Here is a 26,936-nt window from a genome sequence, read left to right on the forward strand (position 1 = left end):
ATATATATATATATATATATATATATATATTATACGGAAAACCACGTGTCCGTAGATAATTATATTTGAAAAAATATAAATGTCGCTGCACGTCTGTGTAGGAGATATAGGGAAAATTATTCCCAACAAGGTATTTGGTATAAATAAGCGAATTCGATTAAAAATATCCCAAACAAAATGAACAAATAAATGGCATCTACGTGAGATGTGTATGTGTGTGTGTGTGTGTGTGTGTGTGTGTGTGTGTGTGTGTGTGCGTCAAATATGATCTCATAAGCTATTATGGGATCCTTATAAATTTTGGATTATATACTCTAGGTAATACAATGAGTGAGATATGTATATTATGTTTTCTCCGATGTAATATCTATCAGCTTCACATGTATAAATTTGTGTGTGCTGTGTGTGTTGTTCTATAGGATAAGCTCCTAAACAAATGCACCGAGAATTATGAACTCAGATAAAAATGCTTACACATATATGAAATAAGATGAGCCCTATTTAATCTGCAGATTCGTCTATGAAAAAGCGATTTTGAAACGGAAACGTGAGCGACCAACGTACATGGTCCTTTAATGCGATGCAGGTAGGCACCCAAAACCTATCGTCGTTGGGGGACTCGACCTTGACCATATACGGAAGAAAAATTGAACAAATGGCAAAGAAGAAAGTATATAAGTATATTGTTAATATTTACGTAGTAATATTATCGGCCCAGGCGCCCCTATTAATCTACAAAACTCAAGATTAATTTAAATATTATGTTGTCTGCAAAGTTTTATGTTTTTTTTTTTTTCTTTTGGCAAGCTTGAAATAAAACAAATTTCTTAGGTAAATGCAACTTAAGGTTTTATTTTATATATATATATATATATATATATATATATATATGTGTGTGTGTGTGTGTATTTTGTGTACAGAAAGTTGTTAGTTGAGACAGATCATTGGTACCGTCAGTTTCAAGCCCGATAATAAGGCCCGTTTAAGGTATCCTTATCAAGCTCCTTCAGCCAATATTCGTCAATAAATATATATATATATATATATATATATATATATATATAGGTCTCACCACTTATCAAGACCCGGAGGCCACTCGAGGATGAGGTTTATTAAGTGTACAGTAATCAATGGGGTAATATCGTAGTAATCGTTACTAATGGAAATTTGGTAGATTGGATTACTTAAGAGGGCGCTTCATCAAGAATTTGTTTATGTTGGACTTGAAGACATCCAAGTTGTAGTCAGTTGAGAAACTGGCAAACGGAAGAGAGGTCCACGGGCGTGCAGTTCTATGAAAGAAACTTTGTTCATAGAATCTACGTTTTGCTTAGGCACACTCAAAGAGTGGGGGGAATTATTGACAGTGGTTTCAGGGAGACGGGTGTTTTTCGTAAAAGATTGGCGAGAGGGGGACCAGAGATTGGAGCTTAGACGAGCACTTACCATGGAAATAATAAAACAAAGACAGGCTCGCAACGTCCCCTCTTTTTGTGGGAAAGAGGTTGCAGGGAAGAGAAATAGGCACTCTCCACTAGCAAGCCGTCCGGCATTGTCCAGTCGTAAAATACGCTTAAATATGATATTTTGATTTCAGATTCATCATTATAGTATATTGTACCCAATATACAGTAATGATTTAAAAGTTTAAAAAAAAAAAAAAATGACCCGTGTGCCACCACCGAGAATCGAAACCAAAACGTTTAGGTTACGATTTAGCTTTTTCTTTGACGTGAACGCCTGACCTATGAAGACGTGTTTGCTGCAAAACTAAAATTAAAATCATGAACCAATAACTATTACGTTACGCATGCATATACGTGCGACATTCACCTGGAAAATTCCATGATTTTCCCCGATGTTTGAAATTTACACCGTCACCAGGTTTGCAATATATCTAATCGTAATTTTTAGTTTCGTTTTAATGTTTATGGTCAAAGGGTATTCGCATGATTTTCCGGGGTGACTTTCTATTTCAAAATTAAAATAAACATGTTGATTCTTTAAATTATTCCTAAACTTACTTTACCGTAGGTTGTGTTGTTTTTTGTTTGTTTGTTTGTTTGTTTGTTTGTGTGTGTGTTTTATATTTATACGTAAAACTGTTTTGGTTTTCAACTCTCGGTGGAAAACGAGTGAATTCTCTCTCTCTCTCTCTCTCTCTCTCTCTCTCTCTCTCTCTCTCTCTCTCTCTCCCTATGTTTGAGTGTTTTATTCTGTAGAGATTTTATTTGATTTCCCAATTAAGATACTTTAATTTGAAGTCAATCATTTAAAAAGATTAAGGGTGAAATCTTTGCATTCTTTGCAGCAATAAAAGCGAGAGTTCGTATGCACGTAAGAAATATCACAATTGCATCACTATATATATATACACACACACATATAGGTATACATATATATATGCATATACATATACATAAATATAGACATATATATATATATATCAATATATATACATACATAAATATATATACATATACATACATAAATATATATATGATGATGATTGCAACGTCTTGTCAGACGAGTGCCACTCCCTCAGACATTTAAAATCCATGAGCCCAAATACCTGAGGGAGTGTCTATACAAAGATGATGTTACAGAGTCTTAGCTTTGTACCACAGCTAAGTATCTCTCTCGGTTCAAAATGTTGAGATCCAGCAACAAGCAAGAGCAAGATAGCCAGCAACAAATTAAACTGAAGACCAGCTTAATGCGGGTACTGGTCTTCCGCTTTATGTTTTTTTTTTAATCAGAGATTTGCTTCTCCTAGAAAGGTTGCCTTCACCACGGCTTACGGGAGCCCTCTCCACCCCAATACACATATACACACACACAAATATACACGGTGCTAGTTGGCCGTTGACCCAGAAAAAGAGTTCATTCATAAATATATATACATATATATATATATACATATATATATATATATATATATATATATATATATATATATATCAGTGATGCATTTTTGATTGCCAACATAAAATTATAAAACATGAGAATAATATCAAAAAATTAAACATTCTTGAAGCGTCATATATTAGAACTCTTCAGCCCACTATAAATGATATCGCATTCGTGAAAAGCAGTAACATACTAAAATTTCTGTTGTAGCTCGTAGTGGACGGACTTCGTTAACAGTGTCCACGAACTTGCTGATTTTAATACTCGTATTTTTAATCGACCTACATTTTTAATCGACTTTTCATCGACTCTATATATTTTACCATATCATCACCTAACTTTGTTTACGGTATATTTTAGTTTTCACTTTTAATTCTCATTTTCGCTCCTTCGCACTTTTACTCCAACACCTGAAGATGATTCGTGGACGAATCGAAAGCGCTGGTGACAGCAACAAATATGGAACATTTATTAATATTTTTGATTTTTATATTAAAAAGATTATATGGAAAATCGAAAAATTAAAAAAAATATATCATTAAGCAGAGTGTCTCAGTTGCATTTAATAATATTTGCTTGAATATATATATATATATATATATATATATATATATATATATATATATATATAGTAGTAATGGTAATTAATAAAAATCTGAAGAAAGTGCTCAATACTGTTGTAGAGCAAATATGCGTTTTATTTATTATTACCGTATCTTTCTGTTAAGTTACATTATTGTTTCAGCTACCCGGCTGTTTTGTTTTTTTGTTTTTTTTTTGCCGTCTGTAGCTTCCTCAGACTTTTACAGGTTTCTGTAAAAGACTGGGGAAGCTACAGACGGCCAAAAAAAAAACGGCCGGGTAGCTGAAACAATAATGTAACTTAACAGAAAGATACGGTAATGAAAAATAAAACGTATATATATATATATATATATATATATATATATATATATATATATATATACATATATGTGTGTGTGTCTTTGTGTGTGTCGTTCTGTGATATTATGCTGTGTAAAGTGTAAAATCTGGTCAAATTTGCTTGTTCCTTCTTTCATTGGATGCTTTCGATTATCGATATTTAACCAGTACATTCCGATACAAAACCTATCAAAGAACACTGCCAGACACATAAAATACATTCATGTGAAATTTCATAAAAATTGGCCCAGCTGTTTTAGACCTCATGAGGAACGTCACACAGATACTGTTCCTTTTATAAATATATATCAAATTAAAATCTCTACCCGGTTAAGAGGAGCAATTCATAAATTCAACTTAAAAATTAAGGAATATATTTTTCGATGCATTTTTTTATCTTATTTATTAGTACTCCTGGTTTCATTGCCTTTTTTGGTGAGGGGGGTGCTAATGCAGAGAGTGATCCGCGCTATTTTTTAAATCGTATTTCCAAGTTTAATTAAAGTTTTATGATATTTTTTTTTATTCAATTGTAAGGTTAAAGTGCAGAATAGGTACAAAACAACCTCCCCTCCCCATGTTAAGAATGGCTTTTTAAATAATAACGTTATTATTTCAGCACGGATCACTCTCTGCATGAGTACCAATTTTTTTTCTCTTCTCCTGATCAGAAGCATTTAGTTTTAAAGTGCCATGGTCTAAAGAGGTTCGTTCTTACTCTATTCTCATTTTCACCCTTATTGATCTGCTGATAACTATACTTCTATGTGCGAGGGGCGTGCAATAAGTAATGCCCCTGGCCCACTTCCCATAGCAGTAGAGCAACGAAAATTGGCACAGTTATTAGTATTTCCCTTCATAGGAAGCACTCAGAGTTATGCATTTCTCCCATCGTTTGATGCAACTCTGGAGACCGTTTTTGTAGAACACCCCAGGTTGGTCCTCCAACCACGACGTGACTTCAGAAATCAAGGCTGCATCATCTGAGAAACGCTTTCGTTTCAAAAGCAACTTCATGGCTGGGAAGAGGTGAAAGTCAGTGGGGCAAGGTCAGGAAAGTAGGGAGGATGGGGGAGGATTTCATAACCACACGCCCGTGCTTCTGATCTGGCGACATGCGAGTTGTGGACCGGCGCGTTGTCCTGCAGAAGGAAGTTACCTTTGCTGATCTTGCCCCGCCTCTTGATTTTGATAGCTTCCTTTAATTTCCTCAAAAGTGAAGCATAATAGGCTCCTGTAATTGTGGTACACTTTGCCAGGAAATCTGTCATCACTACTCCGTCCTGGTCCTAGAAGACTGTGAGCATAACCTTGCCAGCAGAGGGCTGCACCCTTGCCTTCTTTGGAGGTGGTGAGTCCAAGTACTTCCACTACATTGACTGGGCTTTGGTCTCTGAATGTGATGGACCCAGGTTTCATGCTGTGTAATCAGTCTTTTGAAAAACTTTGACTCCTCTTCTTGGCACATCTCCAAATTCATCTTCGAGCACTCGGTGCGTTCTCGCTTCTGGAATGGTGTGATCAACCTGGGACTCCATCTGGAAAACGCCTTATTCATATGCAAATGGTCATGAATGATAGTTTCCACTAACCCTGTACTAATCTTGACATCTTGGGCTATTTGGCGAATAGTAATGCGCCGATCTTCCAAAATGGCAGCCTCAAATTGAAGCCTTATTAATGGCAGAAGGGGGGGCGACCAGGTCTGGGAGCTGTTTCCACAGACTTTTGGCCATGTTTGAATTCACGATGCCAATGTTTTACAAGGTCATATGATAGGGCATTATCACCAAGAGTTTCTTTCATTTCATCAAAAGTCTCCTGTGGTGTGCGTCCTTTCAAATACAAAAACCGGATCACTGCTCGACATTCAACAGGCTCCATTTCACACCTGACCCAGTTCCAACGCCAGTAAAACAGAAACCACAATTAGTTCAGAACTGTAATTTGCCACATAACCCGTAGAGATATAAATCATTGCACATGCTAAATTTCAGCTAGATCAGCCAACTGGAAGTGGGTCAAGGGCATTACTTATTGCACGCGCCCTCGTAACTTTTATTCCGCATCTTTTTAATATATATATATATATATATATATATATATATATATATATATATATATATATATATATACACACACACATGTGATATTAGTCGGAGAGAACCCTAACAGAGTACTCGATTATTATTAAAAGTGAAAAAAAAATAACAGCGTACTACTTATTTAAATATGTATTACGGAAGATCGCTACGCTCAGTTTCAACCGAAAACAAAGGGAACCAATATCTGGTCGCCTACGTCGGACGCTTTTCAACCTCTGTCACGTTTTATTTTTAATATTGGATTTCAACCGCTAATTTTGCGGATATAAGAATGGTTATGTGAGAGATTTATTTTTTCATTTCTTAGATTTACGGAACTTTGCCCCTGATTTCCTTCCTTTTTAAAATTTCAGTTTCGGGGAAGTTAATAGATTAAAAGTAAAAAGTTTCAAATATATATTAGTGTTGGGACGATTTGATTCGGGGGAATTGGTGGGGAATATGTATCACAATCGGAAAAAAAATTGTGCCTATTTTCCGATGCTAAAAACGATTATTTTTAATTATCATTTTTTTTATTTTGGCTTTGGTTTAAGAAAAATCGTCTACTAGTGGTAGTAATAATAAAATAATAAATATTTATTGATTTAAACTTCAAGTAAATTAATATTAGGTTGGTGCAAAAACATTGTCGTTTTCTCACATATGTTAATTTTGTATATGATTTTTGGATTAATTCATTATATATATATATATATATATATATATATATATATATATATATATATCCATGTTATATATCATTTTGAAACGCGTTTTTCGCTCTATCGAATCGTGTTAATCAATATTGTTCTTAATCACGTCCTTCATTTTTTGGCAGGATTTTTGACTGCATGGACAAAATTTAAATCCGTACGTTTTCTTGTTCCAGTAAAAACTAGGCCGAAAAGCTGCCGAGACAGTTCTTGATATCAATGATCCATTTTGCTCAGAGAACATGTGGCACAACGACGGTTCAAGAAATTTTGCAATGGAAACGAGAGCCTCGAAAACGAAGACGGTCATGGCCGGCCGACTGCGGTTGATAACGAACATTTGAAAGCCTTAATTGAAGCCAATCTTCGCAAAACCATAAGAGAAGTTGCTGTTGAACTCGAGGTTGACCACTTTACAGTCGTTCGCCATTTAAAGCAAATACAGAAATCAAAAAATTGCATAAAAAGAGGCTGCATGAATTAAACGATAATCGAAAAAAAATCGTCGTTTTGAGGTGTCATTTACGCTCATTCCGCGCAACCAAGACGCCCCATTTCGCGAGCGGATTGTGACGTGCGATGAGAAGTGGATCCTCTACGACGACCGGCAACGTTCGACACAGTGGTTGATTGTCGGAGAAGCTCCACAACACTTCCCGAATCCGACATGGCACCAAAAATGGTTATGGTGACTGTTTGGTGGTCTAAATCCGGTGTCATCCATCACAGCTTCTTGATTCCGGACGAAACGATTACGGCGGAGAAGTACTGCCGGCAGATTGAAAAATGCACAATAAGCTTCAACGTATGAGCCCGAGATTAGTTGATGTGAAGAGACCAATTCACCTCCATGACAACGCTCGCCCGCGTGTTGCTCAACTGACCCTGCAGAAACTGAACGAATTGGCCTACGGGACTCTGCCTCATCCGCCATATTTACCAGACCTCTCGCTCGTCGATTATTACTTTTTCAAACAACTTCCTGCGCGAAAAATGCTCCAAAAGCCGAGATAATGCTGAACTGGCCTTCAATGACTTAATTACTTCCAGAACTCCGGATTTTTATGTTAATGGGACAAATAAACGTGTTTCTCGTTGGCAAAAATTTATCGATTCTAATGGTTCTTATTTCGATTAATAAAGTTTATTATGAAAAGGAGTTATGATCTTTTAAAGTTGAATGTCAAAAAACGGCATTATTTTTGCACTAACCTTATAGATCACTCCATTACAAGTGTGTTCTTATGTTTGAGACAAATATGTTAAACGGCAATCGGGACAAAATGATAATTTTAGAAATATTGGAATAATTCCACCACTAATATACACGAAAGGACGAAACACTAGTGTCTGCAGGTATTAAAAATAATTATAGTAAAAAATTAGGTCAGCCTCTTCAAGAACTCGGTTCTTACTGTTGAGTATTCTAAGTTGAAGTTAAAAGTCGGTCACTTAAGCTTACACCTGCAGATCATGATATCATAATCATTAAATCACTACCGCCGTATTTAATAAATATTTAAATTTCAACTGCATTTCTCGCGGTTAATATTGGCCATATGGGGTTTTCCCTGCTAATGGAGTCAGAGATGGCTTCATTACCGGGTTCGAATTTCCCGATCGGCGGTAATCGTGACACTTTATACTGATGACTCCCGAAAGGATGAAGCGCTAATGCCTTTAAAAATAGTTATGTAAATAATATGTTTATTAATATGTTAAACGGCAATCGGGAAAAAATGATCATTTTAGAGTAAAATACTTAGAGATTTATAGACACTCGGAACCGGTAATTGTATCGGAATCGCTAACATTTATATATATATATATATATATATATATATATATATATATATATATATATATATATATATATAAAGCAATGTTGAGTCTGGTTAGTACCAAATGGGTGACCATTTGACAATTCTGGGCGCTGTGTCTGCTCTCCGCTTATCTCGGCATTTGTTTCCAGTCGTCCTGTACACACACTTCATTTGCCACTGGTATTAAACAATTTCGACTCAGGCGATGTGCGGTTGAAGATTGTGCACCCCCAACCACAAACATTTCACGCGTAGGATCCCCTACGTGGGTATCTATAGTCTATTAAAGACTGGAAGATCCTGTGTATGTGTGTGTGTGTATATATATATATATATAATATTATATATATATATATATATATATATATATACAGGGTGTCCGTAAAGTTACTATACAGTCTTACAAGTTACTATACAGACACCCTGTAATATATTAACAGTACAGTAAGATATTGTATTAAAATATTTATAGACTGTATAGTAACTTTACGGACACCCTTTATATATATATATATATATATATATATATATATATATATATATATATATATTCCGTTTACTTTATATAAACCTCTTGATATCTCATCACTTTATTTGTCATGCGAGAATTCAATGATTTTGTATATTTTGAAAACCAATATTGCATCTCAAAAAAATAAATACGTATTATCACTTCTGCCGTTATTGTTGATGTTAGGTAGACCCTTGTATGTTTATGAAAGTAAAATCCGACATAAAATATAAGAGTGAGACTAATGTCACTGTAAATATAAATAGATAATTGTAAGAGATTTGACAAGGATAAACTTTGTTTCAAATTTAATAAAAACTAAGATTAATTGTGATTGATGATTCCAGCTACCCCTGTCCTTACTCGCCACGAGTCATCAGATAAGTGTCGGACAAGAATGATAGATTTCACCAAACGGTTGTCATTTTAATAAGTTATTTATAGTTAGAACCCAAGAAAAAATTTCTAAAAGCGGATGAATTATAAGCTTTACAATGACATTATGGGTTGACATGGGGCAAGATAATATGGTCTCAAAATCCGATTTTGTTCATCTGTGGATTTTTTTTCGGGTGGGAGGGGGGGGTCATCTCATTAGTGATCATTTTTGTTGTTACAATTTGTTTCTTATATCTATATTAATTGTATCTTATACAACAACGGATTTTTGTTGCTAAGCTGTAATTCGCATCCCTCTTTCTTGTCCTTAGTTTTGCTAAAAGATTGATTACTTACTTAAATCGTTACACAAAGTATCATATTTAACAGACGTGCAGAATAAGCATTTGTATTTTGTTTTTGTTTTTTTGTCTTTATTTCTTATGTTTTTTATTCTTTCTCTTTCTCTATCTGTTTGTCTCGCTTTATCTTAATCTCATTGTCTGTTTCTCTCTCTCTCTCTCTCTCTCTCTCTCTCTCTCTCTCTCTCTCTCTCTCTCTCTCTCTCTATCTATCTATCTATCTCTTTCAGGTCACTTGCGCTTCTTCTCTCTCGTACTTTCCCTCTCCGAGTCACTTGCGCTCTCTCTCTCTCTCTCTCTCTATCTATCTATCTATATATCTCTCTCTTCTCTCTCTTTATCCGTCTCTCTCACTCTGTCTTTTTGTGTGTCTATTTCTTTTGTGTGTGTGTGTGTGTGTCTCTCTCTCTCTATCTATCTATCTTTCTCTATCTCTTTCTTCCTATATCTGTCTCATTCCTTCTCTTCCTTGCTCTTTCTCTATTTCTATCTTCTCTAGCTTTCTCCCTTTCACTCTCTTTTTCTCTTTCCTTTGTACGTGTCTCTCTTCCATGTTTCTCTCTCTCTCTCTCTCTCTCTCTCTATATATATATATATATATATATATATATATATATATATATCCTATTCGTTCTACTCTTTTATTCTTTCTTTTCTCCCTCTCTCTCTCTCTCTCTTTCCTTTGCTTGATTTCTCTTGTTCTCTTTCTTTCTGCTACTAAGAATACAACAAATGTCGTCTTAATCGTTTTAGAAATACTTGACTCAATATTGAAGTTACTTAAATGGGAAATCAAATAAAGTCTACTGCTGAAAACGTTCAAATATTCTCAGCAAACAAAAACAAAATTTTAATAAAAAAAAACAGGGGGTGAAAGAGAAGAATGCACTCGTTTTCCACCCGAGGGAGAAATTAACAAAAATGTTGGATTGTGAAAAGGCGGGGAAACAAAAACAGTTTCTTGTATAATGACAAGAATAGAACGCCTTCAGTAAACGAATAACGTTTTACATGAACGTAGTCGCATATTCTCAAGAACAATCTATATCAATGAAAGCACACGTGTGTGGGTGTCTGTCTGTGAGTTAGCAAAACTATTCTGAACAAAAGAGACAGGAACGGCACATAATGTAGCATTCCTTGCGATTAGAATGACAACAATAAGCAATAAAATGCTTATAAATCACATTTCAATACTCTTAAACCGTTATGTTGTCGATTCCCTTAAACCGTTATGTTGTCGATACCCTTAAACCGTTATGTTGTCGATTCCCTTAAACCGTTATGTTGTCGATTCCCTTAAACCGTTATGTTGTCGATACCCTTAAACCGTTATGTTGTCGATTCCCTTAAACCGTTATGTTGTCGATTCCCTTAAACCGTTATGTTGTCGATTCCCTTAAACCGTTATGTTGTCGATTCCCTTAAACCGTTATGTTGTCGATTCCCTTAAACCGTTATGTTGTCGATTCCCTTAAACCGTTATGTTGTCGATTCCCTTAAACCGTTATGTTGTCGATTCCCTTAAACCGTTATGTTGTCGATTCCCTTAAACCGTTATGTTGTCGATACCCTTAAACCGTTATGTTGTCGATTCCCTTAAACCGTTATGTTGTCGATTCCCTTAAACCGTTATGTTGTCGATACCCTTAAACCCTTATGTTGTCGATACCCTTAAACCCTTATGTTGTCGATACCCTTAAACCGTTATGTTGTCGATTCCCTTAAACCGTTATGTTGTCGATTCCCTTAAACCGTTATGTTGTCGATTCCCTTAAACCGTTATGTTGTCGATTCCCTTAAACCGTTATGTTGTCGATACCCTTAAACCGTTATGTTGTCGATACCCTTAAACCGTTATGTTGTCGATTCCCTTAAACCGTTATGTTGTCGATACCCTTAAACCGTTATGTTGTCGATACCCTTAAACCGTTATGTTGTCGATACCCTTAAACCCTTATGTTGTCGATACCCTTAAACCCTTATGTTGTCGATACCCTTAAACCCTTATGTTGTCGATACCCTTAAACCCTTATGTTGTCGATACCCTTAAACCGTTATGTTGTCGATACCCTTAAACCGTTATGTTGTCGATTCCCTTAAACCCTTATGTTGTCGATTCCCTTAAACCGTTATGTTGTCGATACCCTTAAACCGTTATGTTGTCGATACCCTTAAACCGTTATGTTGTCGATACCCTTAAACCCTTATGTTGTCGATACCCTTAAACCGTTATGTTGTCGATACCCTTAAACCGTTATGTTGTCGATTCCCTTAAACCGTTATGTTGTCGATACCCTTAAACCGTTATGTTGTCGATACCCTTAAACCCTTATGTTGTCGATACCCTTAAACCGTTATGTTGTCGATACCCTTAAACCGTTATGTTGTCGATACCCTTAAACCGTTATGTTGTCGATACCCTTAAACCGTTATGTTGTCGATTCCCTTAAACCGTTATGTTGTCGATACCCTTAAACCGTTATGTTGTCGATACCCTTAAACCCTTATGTTGTCGATTCCCTTAAACCGTTATGTTGTCGATACCCTTAAACCGTTATGTTGTCGATTCCCTTAAACCGTTATGTTGTCGATTCCCTTAAACCGTTATGTTGTCGATACCCTTAAACCGTTATGTTGTCGATTCCCTTAAACCGTTATGTTGTCGATTCCCTTAAACCGTTATGTTGTCGATTCCCTTAAACCGTTATGTTGTCGATTCCCTTAAACCGTTATGTTGTCGATTCCCTTAAACTGTTGTTGTCGATTCCCTTAAACCGTTATGCTGTTGATACCCTTAAATCAGTCTCAATAGAAGTAAGGTTGTATTCACGTTCATGCTCCCTTGAAAAAAAATTTGTAATCATTAAGAGGAAAATAACCATTTATTGCATTCAAAACAAGAGCACTGATAAAAAATGTATCCGGAATGAATATAGATTTGGTTTTATCATTTTATTTCAGTTCCGTATTAAACGAGTCGTTCCTTTTTATTTTATTTTCCAGGTAAGCCACATTTTCATGGTTTAAACGAATTATAATTCCGTACATGTGACCTGATCGTGTTCAAGAAAAAAAAAAAACAAGTAAGTCGTTAATGTGATTATATACGTTGGTAATCATTTTTGGAAGAGTTTATTTTTCTATGATCTAAGTTGCACACGAACAATGTATTCACAGTGTCTTACAATTATATGTACAATTTGCTGGATATACAAAGTGTTGCCCAGTCATAACATTTTGGGGCGCAGATATTCGTAACATATTATTTAAGATACACCGAATGTCCTAACTTTTTACGAAAAGTGACTACATCTTAATATATAGAGAAACATAAAACACATTCGTCTTGGTTTATGAAAATCAAACGTGAAATAACTCTCATAGCTTAAATAAATAAGCTTACTTCCGGTTTTAAACACGAATGTTTTCAGCTATTGATAATTGAAAATATATTAAATTAAATATAAATTAAATTAAAAATGAATTACAAATAAATTGAATGAATCAACTTTAACTAATATTTCTAAGTAAAACGACTAACTCAATTCTATTACAACAAACAATTAATAACATCGAACTAATTATTAAAATAGATTAAATCATTTCTCTCCGATAGGCTCATAAGAGTAGTGGTAGATGGACAAAAATCGGAGGCCTGCAATATAAATGCTGGAGTCCCTCAGGGGTCAATCCTGGGCCCAACTCTCTTCCTGATCTACATCAACGACCTCCCTAAACACATACTTAAATCATTCGTTGACATCTATGCTGATGACACGACCATCTACGACAACACATCAAAGGCTGTAAATGGCAAAGTTCTCTCTGATTCTCTCTCTTCTGATCTCGAGCGCGTGGTTCAGTGGGGGAAGATGTGGCTGGTTACCTTTAATGCATCCAAAACCAAACTCCTATCCTTACATCACCAACGCTCTGATCCCCAGCTGGCATCAATTGTGATGGATGGCTCTCGTCTGGGAGAGGCCCCGTATTTTGACAAGCTTCTGGATTTGACCTTTACTCCTGATCTGAAATGGAACACGTACATCAAGTCTGTTGCCAAGGTCGCTGGAAAGATGGTGGGATCCTTCTACCGCTCCAGAAGATATCTCACTACTGATGCAATTCTCTATCTATATAAAAGCCAAGTACGTCCAAGGATGGAATACTGTTGCCATATCTGGACAGGAGCTGCTAAAAACAGCCTATCCTGCCTTGACAGAGTACAAAATAGACTTCGTGGCTTAGTGGGAGATGCCCTTTTCTCTACCCTGCAACCTCTCTCCCACAGAAGAGACGTTGCGAGCCTGTCCTTGTTTTATCGTATTTCCATGGCAGATGCTCGTCTGAACTCCAATCTCTGGTCCCCCATCGCCAATCTTTCACGAAAAACACCCGTCTAGCTGAATCCACTGTGAAAAATTTCCCCCACTCTATATCTGTGCCTACGTCAAAACGCGGATTCCATGAACAAAGCTTCTTTCTTAGAACTGCACGCCTGTAGAACTCTGTTCCGTCTGCCTGATTCCCTCCGGACTACAACTTGGATGTCTTCAAGTCCAATGTTAACAAATTCCTAATGAACCACCCCCTTAAGTAAACACTTCAGCAAATCTCCTCACTAACGTAATGTACTTGCAATAACCCTTATCCCTGAGTGGCTTCCGGGCCTTGATAAGTGGTGATCACTGTGTGAAAAAAAAAATTTTTCTTTGATGTAATGTGCAAACGAGAGCATTCATTGAATGTACATTTCTTTTGAATACAGAGCATATATATACACTGCGTATCAAATTATTAACGAGTTTACATTTTTTTTAAATATTTAAGGAACGAGTGAAACTTTGAGAAAGTGCTTACAATACTATTCAGCTACTTCAGTCAAAAAATTAAAGTATTTAAAGCAGAATTAGCGAAACTATGGCAGAAGATAGGAATATCTGTTGATTTCAGTGTGTCAAGTTATTAACGAGGTTGAGAAAAAACACAATATATCCATAACTTGTTTATTGAAATAATTTTCAAACATAAAATAGAGCAATTAAAACAAATATATTGCTGTATTAATTAATAAAAATGAGCTATTTATTAAAATATGTTATTTAATGTAATATGCAAATATCAATGCCTCCGTCCAGTCTCAAGAGACAATGGATACTCACTGTAAGGCTAGCTGCGCGAGTAATTGTGAGACAAGAGTTGCACAATCTTCAACTACATCTCTCCTGAATCGGCACTTCTTGAGTCCAGCGACAAAGAAAAATCTAGGATGATTGGAAGCAATGCTAGGATAAGCGGAGAGCATATACAGCACCTGGAATCCCTATATGGTCACCCATTTTAGTAGTGACGAAGTTCAACGTTGCTTAACTTTGGTGATCTAACGGGAACTGGTGTGTCAATGTAATTATGTTGTGTGTATGTGTGTATATGGCACATCTATTTAGTGATAAAGTTAACAAGAATAATGTGCACATGTTACTTATCTAGTTACCGAAAACATATATTCCATAATTAATAATGATTGGTTTATTAGTTTAGGAGTTTATCTTGCATAAAGAAATATATAAACATATACACATACTTCAGTCAAATATATATATATATATATATATATATACACACACACACAATTATTTACTTTAATAATTAAATACCTACAGACACTAGTGTTTCATCCTTTCGGGAATCTTCAGTACAGGGTGTCACGATTAACACCAGTCAATAGATTCGAACCCGGCGACACAAGTCATCTCTGGTCTGATTAGCAAGGACCGTACCCATTGGGCTACCGCGTGAAATAACGTTAAAATTAAACATTTTATTTTTAAATGGTTTTACGTCAGTCAGAGTGATCTAATCATTATATGATGATCTATGCATAAGAGCTAAATTGACCGACTTAATTAAACTGAAAGCTCCCAACAATAAGAAACGAGTTTCTTAAAGGGACTCGCATAATTATTTAAAATATTAAATACCTACAGACATTAGTGTTTCATCCTTTCGGGAATCTCCAGTGCCGGGTGTCATACACACACACACACACACACACACACACACACACACACATATATATATATATATATATATATATATATATATTAGTCGCTTTCTTATAAAAGAGTACTATGATGTAGAAAATAATATGCGAAATTCTTCCCTAAAGCGAACTGAAACCAAAACATGTCAACGTGTATTCAAATGAAAATTTCCAAGTCAAAACAAGAGGGGATGTAGGTACAGATAAATGAGAAGCTAATCGACCAAGACATGCCAACTTGTATTTAAATGAAGGCGTAATTAAAAGCAGCATATTTTTTTATACGGCACGGCCATGTTGATACACCTTGGAGAATTCTAAAATTGATGACCGTTTAGGAATGCCAGGTGTTGTATGTGCTCTCCATCTTGTCTCGTCATTGTTTTAAGTCTTCTTGCATTGCTCCTTGTCACTGGGATTAAGTAGTATCTGTTCGGGAGAGACCTGGTGGTTGATTATGCCACCCTTGCTTCACACGTACACGAGCAGCCACCCTTACAGGGCGTATCGGTTGTCTCCCGAAGGGTTATGGATTAAGATGATGGGAGGGAGTATTAATAAGAAAGCCTTTCGCTGAATCCCTTCAATTATCCATGCAACAAAATTGTTAAATATTTAAGAAAAAGATGAATAAAAAGTCATAGGGATGTGCAATAAACTGTAAAATAGAAGATATCCACTTGATGATCACTACCGGAAATTTGTAATGCGGTATTGCGCAACACTTGCTTCTCAATTTCACAGCGTCACGACTTAATACACTTCCTCCATTTATCGGTAAGAGAGATGTACTTTCATCGTAAGTGTTCACTAAAGGTCCAGAGTTCGAACCTTGAACGACTAGCTGGAGTGCGTTTTCCAAACTCGGAATTTTATCCATAAAGAAGGCGTGTGTGCAGAAAGAAAGACACAGGCTGAGATATGAACATTATTTTTGATTTCCCAACGACCAAAGATAGCTGAACGGGCAATGATGCTGACTGCATAATTTCATCGCCCCGCCCCCCAACACGCACACAAAAAATAAAGCTATTTTCTGCTTTTGCATCTGGATTTTTTGTACTTGAGAAACTACAGATCAGTTATAACGAACCGTATACCGAACTGGAATATCAGAGGTTATCAAATTTAATTGCCATTTTTCTTTTTTTCTTTTTTTTTACCGGCATTCTTTTTGCTCAGGGTTGGATTCGGAGTAATCTGACTCTGTCATGAATATATATTTGTTTGGCTCTTCAGAAGTAGTTTTGGAATGGTATATATATATATATATATATATATATATATTATCTGAAATTATATATAGTCATCCACATAAAGTACTGTTTCGCTATTTCACAGCTCATCAGTGCGGCTAGACAGACAAATTCCAAGATTTTTTTCATATTCCGATACATCTTGAGTTGAACATATTGAGAAGTGATACACGAATTACCATTAGCGTATAAACGATTCTCTTTGTGTAAACAAATCGAGCTTAGGTAGTTCGGACGATGTCAAAACATCGTTAAACTCATGACTCATACAGCAGCCGCCGATAGCGTAGTTATTAGGATCTTTAACTGTCGTACAGACAGTCGGGTTTCACTCCTGGCTTGAGGTAGTTGCCTGCCTAGCCGCACTAATGAGCTGCGAAACAGTAATGTATGCGGATGACTATATATGTGTGTGTGTGTGTGTAATTTGTGGTTGTTATTTATCAGAGGTAAGGTAACCAGTGAGGTATAACGAGGTAAATACAAGCGTTTGAGCAGTAATTTGTTGCTACACAGTCATGGGCATGTTTCGGTCTTCTAGTATTTAGTTACTAGAGACCTCTTCAAGAAATCACGTTTACATTAAAGGAATCAGTAAGGAATCTCTCAATAGATCTCTAGTTACTAAATAACATGCTGTGTAGCAATACATTACTGCTTATGTAAAAACAAAGTAAATTGCATATATATATATATATATATATATGTGTGTGTGTGTGTGTGTGCATGTATAGAAGCGCGTTTGAACCAAAGTCAAATACATATCCGACGAAGAGATCTTTCTTGCAATAACCCTTATCCCTGAGTGGCTTCCGGGCCTTGATAAGTGGTGATCACTGTGTAAAAAAAAATATTATAGAGCACGGATATTTCATCAGAGCAGCTGCCACAGTTAATCATAGTACAAATAAAATGTGTGTATGAAATATATATATATATATATATATATATATATGTATTTGTAGTTGTATTAATAAAACTATTCTTCGTTTGCTTCAGTTTGTGTCTTTCCGTTATCTCTACATGGTACTGTTTTCTACATATTACATTTAACTACATACTATATAATGCTTCTAGCAAACTACATTCACCTCTTTTATATATATATATGTGTGTGTGTGTGTGTGTGTGTGTGTGTGTGTGTGTGTGTGTGTGTGTGTGTGTGTGTGTGTGTGTGTGTGCAAAGTTCATAGATTTAAAGGCCAGACAAGTGCAGAATCTCTTTTAATACATAAAATAGAAAGAAACCTGCATTTCCTGATTAAGATTCTGTTACGAATTGAAATATCGAATTTTGTTTTTACAAATATGTATGTTACATACCATTACGGTGGTAATGCTTTGCACGTTTTCCTTTAAATCTTGATAAAGAGTAATGTTTAGATGCTTGATATAGTAAAAAAAACGCCAGTCGAGCGTGTATTTTTTAAGTAATAGAAAGTCTACCGTTTATAGTAAGCACTGTTGATATATATATATAGAGAGAGACAGAGAGAGAAAGTGTGTGAAATTATCAATCAAGTTTTCATAGGAGAAAACATAATAAAATAATGGTCATATGTACGATCGTTTCGGAAACGATATCATTTTATTCATTCGATATTTAAAAATAAAACCATCGAGTTATAAGTAAAATATTTCTGGATATCGTCTCCTCGTCAGCATAAAAAGAAGAAGGGAGAGAATACATCAAATTTTAACTAGCTTATGTAAGTAAATATAGTTTGTGAACCTTTGTAAGGAAATGTTTCCATTTGTTTTGTTTTTTTTTAAACCGTAAGAAGGTCTCTCTGTTCGCAAATCTTTAATAAGGATATTTTTAAAATCTAAAAACGATCATTGGTATTTGCTAGCATTTAAAAAAAATCTAATTGCTGTGTACATAGAAACATGATCTTTTTACGTTATTAAAACGTGATTCATAATTTCACACACTTTCTATATATAGCTCTAGGTAATTTACACCTATTGAGCTTATCATAACTGCAATACTCAGAGCACAGCATCTTAATATATTTTTCGGAGACTTTGCTCATTTTGACCCTGTCTATTACACTCTTTAATATATATATATATATATATATATATATATATATAGGGAGAGAGAGGGAGACAGAGAGAGAGAGAGAGAGAACGATCGAGGGCCAGTTGGGTCTCGTTATAGCTAATTAGATAATTTTATTGGGTCTTTATTCTTACTCTATTCTGAAATCTATAGACAGCTTTTGTTTTGTGGATGACACTTTTGCGATATTTATTACTGCAACCTAAGCTAATGATGGCCTTAATTCCCGATTGTCAGGTGAGAGTGTCAGTTCTCGACGTTATCGAACATAATTAGTATTGTAGCAGTAAATGGCTATCCTGCGGTTATTGATGTTTGCGTAAATAAAGGTTATTACCTTAAGAAATTAAATTTATGAAAACACGACAAAAAAAAAATAATATAACAAACAACAAAACTATTAAATGAATTGAGACCCAATGATATTTATTTAATTTCCAATGAAGGTGAAGTCAATTTCGAATGTATTGGTTTATTAGGAGCCGGTTTTAAAGGTGAATTTAGATTTGGTTTCTAACACTAATATGGAATACAATTGAACAGGAATAGATATATACGTACCAGAGCTGCTGGTGCGTGTACAGCGGCGGCGGCATCTCACATATGCAAATGACCAAGACGTCTCAGTGGAGAAAGAGAAGGAAAAGAGATGCGGAGAGAAAAAAGGCAGCACATGGCGAGCAACCGGCAAGCGTGTGCTGACGTGATGAAGGTGTGGTTCAGTAGGTGGGGACTTGGAAGCAAGAAGATGCAATCGGAACTTCGAACAAAAAATGGTCCGACGACCGTGGGTCATGGGGCCTGCAGAAAGAAAGCAGAGGTTAAAAGAAAATACGCATATCAAGATTGGAATGGAGGAGAGATGTCCATGCGGGAGGTGAAAAAGCACTGCGTATACGTGGCGATCTAAGAGACTTTTACAAGACGCAATGCGTTATTTTGGAAAGTACCATGAATAAATACCTTTTATTTCAACTAAAAAAAAAGCTGAGTTGAATTCCCTTTCTTGTTCCTTTGCGACTGTCTCTATATGCAACATTGAATCCGAATGAAAATGTAACAAACACGTTACACATAGTACCGATCAATTAAGGTTTCAAGGTCTCGTCAACTGAGTGAATCAAGATTAACAGTTTTCGGTCAACACCGGTTGATATTAACCTTCACACACGCACATGGTCTTCCTGCGGGTCTATTCCCTGCGGGTCTATTTCTTTTGGACAGATCACAGTAAAGGAGCTATTTTAGAAGCCTTGAATCTGATAGTAAATAATAATTATATAAGCATACTTTTAAATAGAAATACATTTATAAATGACTTCAAATGTTATACATTATAGTACAACTCGCTAACATCTTACTATATATCGTTTTGTTGTCTCCTCCGTGGAAGTACTGGGTTTCTCTTTGTATCCAACAGCTGAAATAAAAGGGTAAATAAAATCTAATTCGTTTAAGATATAGTAACACTAATAAATTCTATCTCACTGAAAAGCTTATTTTGCATTGAAATTAGGTGTTATTTTCTATGTGACTGTCCCGGTTAACTATCTGAAACACGGTCAACTATTTAGGACAGGATATTAAACAGTTTATCTAAATGGTGGGCGGGGGGGGGCAACACCTTAGAAAACGTTCTTGGGAAGACAACATCTGCATAATTTAATTTCATACGACCGTGTGCCGCGCCTATAAACAACGGTAGATTTGTAGAATGATACCCTCCATTAAACCATTCAGCCGCCCTAAAAAAGAAAGAAATTCTACTTTTTTCGACAATTACGTGTGGACACCTGAAAAACTTATGGTAAAAAAAGAAATAAAAAATATTATTTTAGAGTCAAGGATTAGTTTCGTATATATATATATATATATATATATATATATATATATATATATATATATATATATATATATTTAACGCGGAATAATCCCTCATTTCCGGACAAATAAAACTTGATAAGGCCGCTAACTGAAAACGTTTATTACTAACTCTATGTTTGAGTGACCGGTAGTTTCTTTTTTCTAAGGACTGCAGAGTTGTGGAACTCTCTTCCTGCTTATTGTTTTCCTTTTGCCTACAACGTTGGTCTTTTCAAGGTTAAGGTCGATAGGTATCTCCTGTGTTTGCAATAACCATCTTTCGTTCTTGTTAGCTCCTTACATCAAGTGGCTTCATGCCTTGTATAGAGCCATTTCCATAAAAAATCTACTTGTGCGGTTGGCTTCTTGCTTTTGTGCAACCAATCAGAAAAGCGTGTTGGTGCCGCATCAAATAATGTTGCTGTTACATTTGTAGTCGAGTTGGTTTGCATGAAAATTCATGTCACTGCAACAGCGCAGAGTTAAAAAAAATCGCAGAAATGATTACCGAAATTCGATCGATGTGACGACAGTTATGAAGAGATTAATTCAAGCTTCCGTTAATCAGCAACACACATTGTTTTATTTTTTGGGTTTTTTTTTACATGGGGGGGTCACCACTTATCAAGGCCCGAAGGCCACTCAGGGATAAGCGTTATTGCGTGTACAGTAATCAATGAGATAGTATTGTAGTAATCATTAGTATTGGGGGTTTTGATAGAGTGTCTTACTTAAGGGGGCGGTTTGTCAGGAGTTTGTTTATGTTGGACTTGAAGACGCCCAAGTTTTAGTCAGGTGGGAAACAGGCAAGCGGCATAGAGTTCCACTGGCGTGCACTTCTAAGAAAGAAGCTTTGCTTATGGAATCTACGTTTGGATTTAGGCACAGATAAAGAGTGGAGAAAATTATTGACAGTAGTTTCAGCCAGACGGGTGTTTCTTGTGAAAGATTGGCGAGGGAGGACGAGGGATTGGATCTCAGACGAGCACCTGCCATGGAAATAACGATAAAACAAAGACAGGCTCGCAACGTCTCTTCTTTAGGAGAGAAGTTGCAGGGAAGAGAAAAGGGCATCCCCCACTAAACCACGAAGTCTATTTTGTACTCTGCCAAGGCAGGCTAGGCTGTTTTTAGCAGCTCCTGCCCAGATGTGGCAGCAGTACTCCATCCTTGGACGTACTTTGCTTTTATACAGATAGAGAATTGCATCAGTAGTGAGATATCTTCTGGGGCGGTAGAAGGATCCCACCCTTTTTTCCAGCGTCCCTGGCAACAGATTTGATGTACGTGTTCCATTTCAGATCAGGAGTAAAGGTCAAACCCAGAAGCTTGTCAAAACATGGAGCCTCCCCAAGGCGAGAGCCATCCATTTCAATTGATGCCAGATGGGGATCAGAGCGTTGATGATGTAAAGATAGAAGCTTGGTTTTAGAATCATTTAAAGTGACCAGCCACCTCTTCCCCCATTGTACCACGCGCTCAAGATCAGAGGAGAGACGGTTTCCTATTCAAAGAGAAGGATGGTCCGGACAAAATACGCACTGGCCAACTAGATTGTTTTTCTCTTTTATCAGGTCATCCCATAAGTTCTGTCCGAAATTTTATCTTTGTTTTTAATTTGAATGAAACTTAAAAAAATATCGTGTATATTGTTGTCATGGGCTTAGATGGTAATAAGAACGAAGGAACACAGAATTTTTAGGAAACGAACATGTATTCACATATATTACAGGCAAAGCGGGTTGAGCAATACCATTCCTCAACTGTTGGGCGTTTATACACGACATTCTTGGCCGCGTGCCAATCACTTACTGCCGGGCACCGGTACTCGTAACCGGAAGTGACATCACCAGACTAAGTCGCGTCATGAGATAGTCCATTAATCCCATGGAGGGGCGTCTCAGACAATTGTTTAATTTTTTTTCATTTTTATATTTAGATGCATTTTAACTGTTACATTTTTTTACGGAAGGATAAAATTTAAATTTCTTACTAACATGGAAATGCCTAGGAATCATTTTAGGCATATAATGCTTTATGAGTTTAAGAAAGTAAACTCAGCAACCGAACCAGCTAGAAATATTCGACTTTGAATTTTTACCACTTAATGCAACAATTAATGCTCAAATCTATTGTTAGGAATTAGTGCGTTTGAGCCAAGCTTTGAGGGGGAAAAAGACCTGCTCTAGTGAATCGAAAAGGGGACAATCCACGACCCCACACAGCAGGAATCACCTCACAAAACATCGATGAACTTGATTGGGGAAAATTCCTCATCCACTTTATTCTCCTAACCTTGTTCTTTCAGACTACCATTTGTTTCGTAGTTTACAAAATCATTTGGTAGGAACAGCTTTTGTAACGAAGAAAGATGTTAAAACTGACATGTGCGAGTTCTTCGAATCAAAGCCAAAAGAATTTTACAGTGATGGAATTAATAAGCTTGTTAATAGATGGAAGGAATTCATATATAATCAGGAAAAGCGTATCGAGGATTAAATCTTTAATAAAATGTAACGGTTAGTCACTTTTTTATTCATAAAATCGGATAGAACTTATGGCATGACTTAATACATGCATCGCTGCAGCCGCGCGGGAGCGGATCATGTGATCCGATGCGTTGGCACAGCGGTTCTTGCTACATCACCGAAGTTAAGCAATGTTGACTCTGTTCAGTATAGGATAGGTAGCTATTTGGGGATACCTAGCGCTGTATGATTGCTGGGCGTCCTTCATTCATTTCGTTTGAATCGAATGATTATTGTTGGCATTCATTTCTCCGATATCATTCTGGTTAGAATCCTTTCTAGACAGCCATAGCGTATTTACGGGAAGGACCATGTGATAGTTGTCAATATCCCTAAACGAAAGTGTTTCTGTAGAATGAATTGGATTCGAGTTTTGGCACACCCAAGTAGTCAACCTGTGTAATTCACCATCATCTTCCATCACTGCGGAATGACGGCTACGCCTCACAATATAAACTATGATCATTATCTCTAATCTTATGTGGCTGAGGATTGCTTGTGAATTAAATATCTTCTTAAAAACTTTTTCGAAGATGAAACCCGGTTTTAAATGTTGCGCGTCTTCCAGAACAACACCCATTCCTAGTGTACTCGATCCTTTATCCATTTTTATTATTTCGATATTCGAACTACTGTTGGTTGGTTGGTTTTTGTTTTACGGCATATCAACCCTTTTCGGGTTATTTAATGCCGAATCCAAAGATTTTGAAGAAATTTTTTTAAATAGAATATATTTGTTGTTCTCACGTCGGTTTCTATTTAACCCATAGTTGGGACCCTAACAGGTACTATCACTCCGGGTCAGAGTGAACCTGGAAGCAATGGTAATTAAAGGGTGGCTCCACACTCCCCAAAGCCCACAAACTGGGGTCTCACCACTGGATATAGTTTAAGGTCATATCCAGGACCCCCATTGAGGGATTTTTACCCTCTGCAGGAGGGGGGGGGCAGTCGACGTATTCTAATGCCCCACCGACAGGACCTCGAACTACTGTTATCATTTTGTGTGTAATTCTCTCAACGTTTCAGCCGATGGAACACTCAAGCTTCTTCGGAACAAACTCGAGGAATATTTCTGTCGAAGTCGGGAATTCGTACGGAATTTCGAAGGACCCATTCATTTAATCTACGGTGGAAGCAGGTTCTCGTTCCGTCAGCCATGACTGGATAGAGGTTTTAAGTAATTCGCAATTGTATTCTTAGTATGACCGGCACTGAGGATAGAACCTTCAATCTTTAGAAGAGCGCTACTTACAATTGAATTACCTAGTACTTTATCCGTTACACCACGGGTCATTGATATACATAAAGAAGATCGAAGGTTACATCGGTCTAAACGTTATGAAAATAACACTCAATATAAGAACAGTAGTCAGAATAATTCAAAGGATACAAATTATTGAACCTTATCAAATACATTGAGAAACGTAACGTCTATCTATTTGTCGATCGAACAAGTGATGATATAACCTTCGATTTTGGTTGTGGTTACACAGTGGCTGAGGCATAATGCAGATTGGATCTCGTCAGATTATTACATTACCTCCCCACTTAGTGGAGGGCTAATATTTTAAAATTCTCAATCAATTAAAATGCAGGCGTGTTCATAAATAGACATTGTTAGCCGTTCGCTCTGGCACGCGTCCGATACGCTGATCTTACCCGACTGAAGAAACGACACTTGTTAGCCGTTCGCTAATAACTGTTTAAATGTATCTTATTCAGTCATCTCTAAAAACTGCGTTCGCAGGTGTGTCCTTCCAAGCGAACTCACGATATCTCTCTCTCTCACACACACACACACACAAACACACACTCTCTCTGTCCCTACCTACCTCTCTTTTTCCCTTTTTTCACACTTTCTCTCTAACAAATAACTTGTTGAATAACAATACCATCCGCGTAGGCCATACTCATTACCATTGAGCAAACAGTAACGCACTGGTGATAGTGTTTGACGTCACATTTGCTTCTAGCATACAGGAAGTCGAACTAACATCCAAGTACACTAAACTGACCCGGACGTAACAATATTCCCTGTAATTATCAACTGACAAAATTATACTCGCCCTATGTTTAACAAGTTGTCGATCATCCGCGTAAGTCAAGTCCGTTACCTTTACTTCCCTTACACTACATTAATACATTGATAATCATGCAGGGTTGTGTTTATAAGGTAGTTAATGGTGTAGTTAAGTAGCCTCGAACAGAGTGCACAACCCAATTTGCATATCAAAGACCTCTGACTCACCGCTGTAGACACGGGTTTTGTATTAGAATAGTGTACTAATAGTCTTTCTGTTATATAACTGGTCTATATAACGGGTGTATATAATGCGTGTTTGTATTTACATGCTCATACATATCATATACGTTCATGTATGTTTGTATCATAGTCCTTGTCTCTAGGGTGTAGACTCTATATACGTGTCGATACGTGTGTTTACGTCTGGTACGTATATACGTGTAAGTTTGTATATCTGTGATCGTCTAGGGTTTATAACGTTCCTCGGGTAGATGCGTGTGTAGGCGGATGTATATACATTCAATAAACAGTTCACCAAACGTGGGCAATAAGGTACAAAGACAGTTTGTTTAGGCAAAGGGAGAAATAACCTATTTTTATGCGGCGGATATAAGGCCAAAATGTGAAACGCACCTTCTTCCATCGGTTGGTATTGACTGACGGTCTTCTAAAGCTGCAATGAAGATTTCTTCCATACAAAAATCGACAATCAGCACTTTTATTTGCTTGGTGTCTACATCTTTCTATAATGTGTCTGTTCTCTAACTCGACCACACTCTGATTAACTAACATGCATATGTAAAACTACACCTTTGTTCATAGTCCATACATTTTGTTATATTTACTACCGCATCTCCAGTCCGCTAGCGAACTCGACCTCTCTATGATTGAAAAATGAACTCGCTCACGTATACATATAAAAACTATTTCTTTGCTTGTTCTACTCTCTGACGTAAGAGGTCAATCTTATTGTTCTGCTAAATGAAGTTTTATTTATCTACATTCCAAACTGGTCTACCACACACACACACACATATATATATGTGTGTGTGTGTGTGTGTGTGTGTGTGTGTGTGTGTGTAAATATGTATCTATTAACGGGGGAGGGACGCCCTATTTTATCCGGGCGTAAAATACGCTTAAATATGATATATTCATTTGTCCAGATTTCGTATATTTTATTATAGAGTCGTGATTTCAAAAGTAAAAAAAAAAAACGTATTTAGATACCATCAGCAAGAATTGAAACCGAAACTATAGCATTTAAAGATGGTGACGTTACCACTCTACCAACGTGACACGCATATAAACTGATTAAAAATTAAAAATAAACTAAGACGAATGTATCATTTTTTTTTTCAATTTTGACTCATTTCTGACCGCTTAAAAACAATTATAATCGGCTAAAGTGTCATAAAACAACGACCCGTAAAAAAATCCAATC

General features: G+C 36.4%; 1 protein-coding gene across 2 annotated transcripts in view; it reads left to right on the top strand.

Moving 5' to 3' along the window:
- The window catches only part of LOC145243459 (uncharacterized), a 542,590-nt gene that overhangs the window by 348,980 nt on the left and 166,674 nt on the right, over positions 1 to 26,936 (top strand). The window contains exon 2 of one of the 2 annotated variants that reach the window (XM_080106353.1): positions 12,715 to 14,341. The exons of the other annotated variant lie outside the window; for it this stretch is intronic. Coding sequence (XP_079962479.1) covers positions 12,715 to 12,738 — 24 coding nt within the window. The 3' untranslated portion in view covers positions 12,739 to 14,341. Of the gene's footprint in view, positions 1 to 12,714; positions 14,342 to 26,936 lie in introns of those variants that run through there. 2 annotated transcript variants of the gene reach the window in all.

Source organism: Euprymna scolopes, chromosome 22, assembly GCF_053919585.1.
Source record: "Euprymna scolopes isolate OS-2025 chromosome 22, ASM5391958v1, whole genome shotgun sequence".
NCBI classification, from domain to species: domain Eukaryota; kingdom Metazoa; phylum Mollusca; class Cephalopoda; order Sepiida; family Sepiolidae; genus Euprymna; species Euprymna scolopes.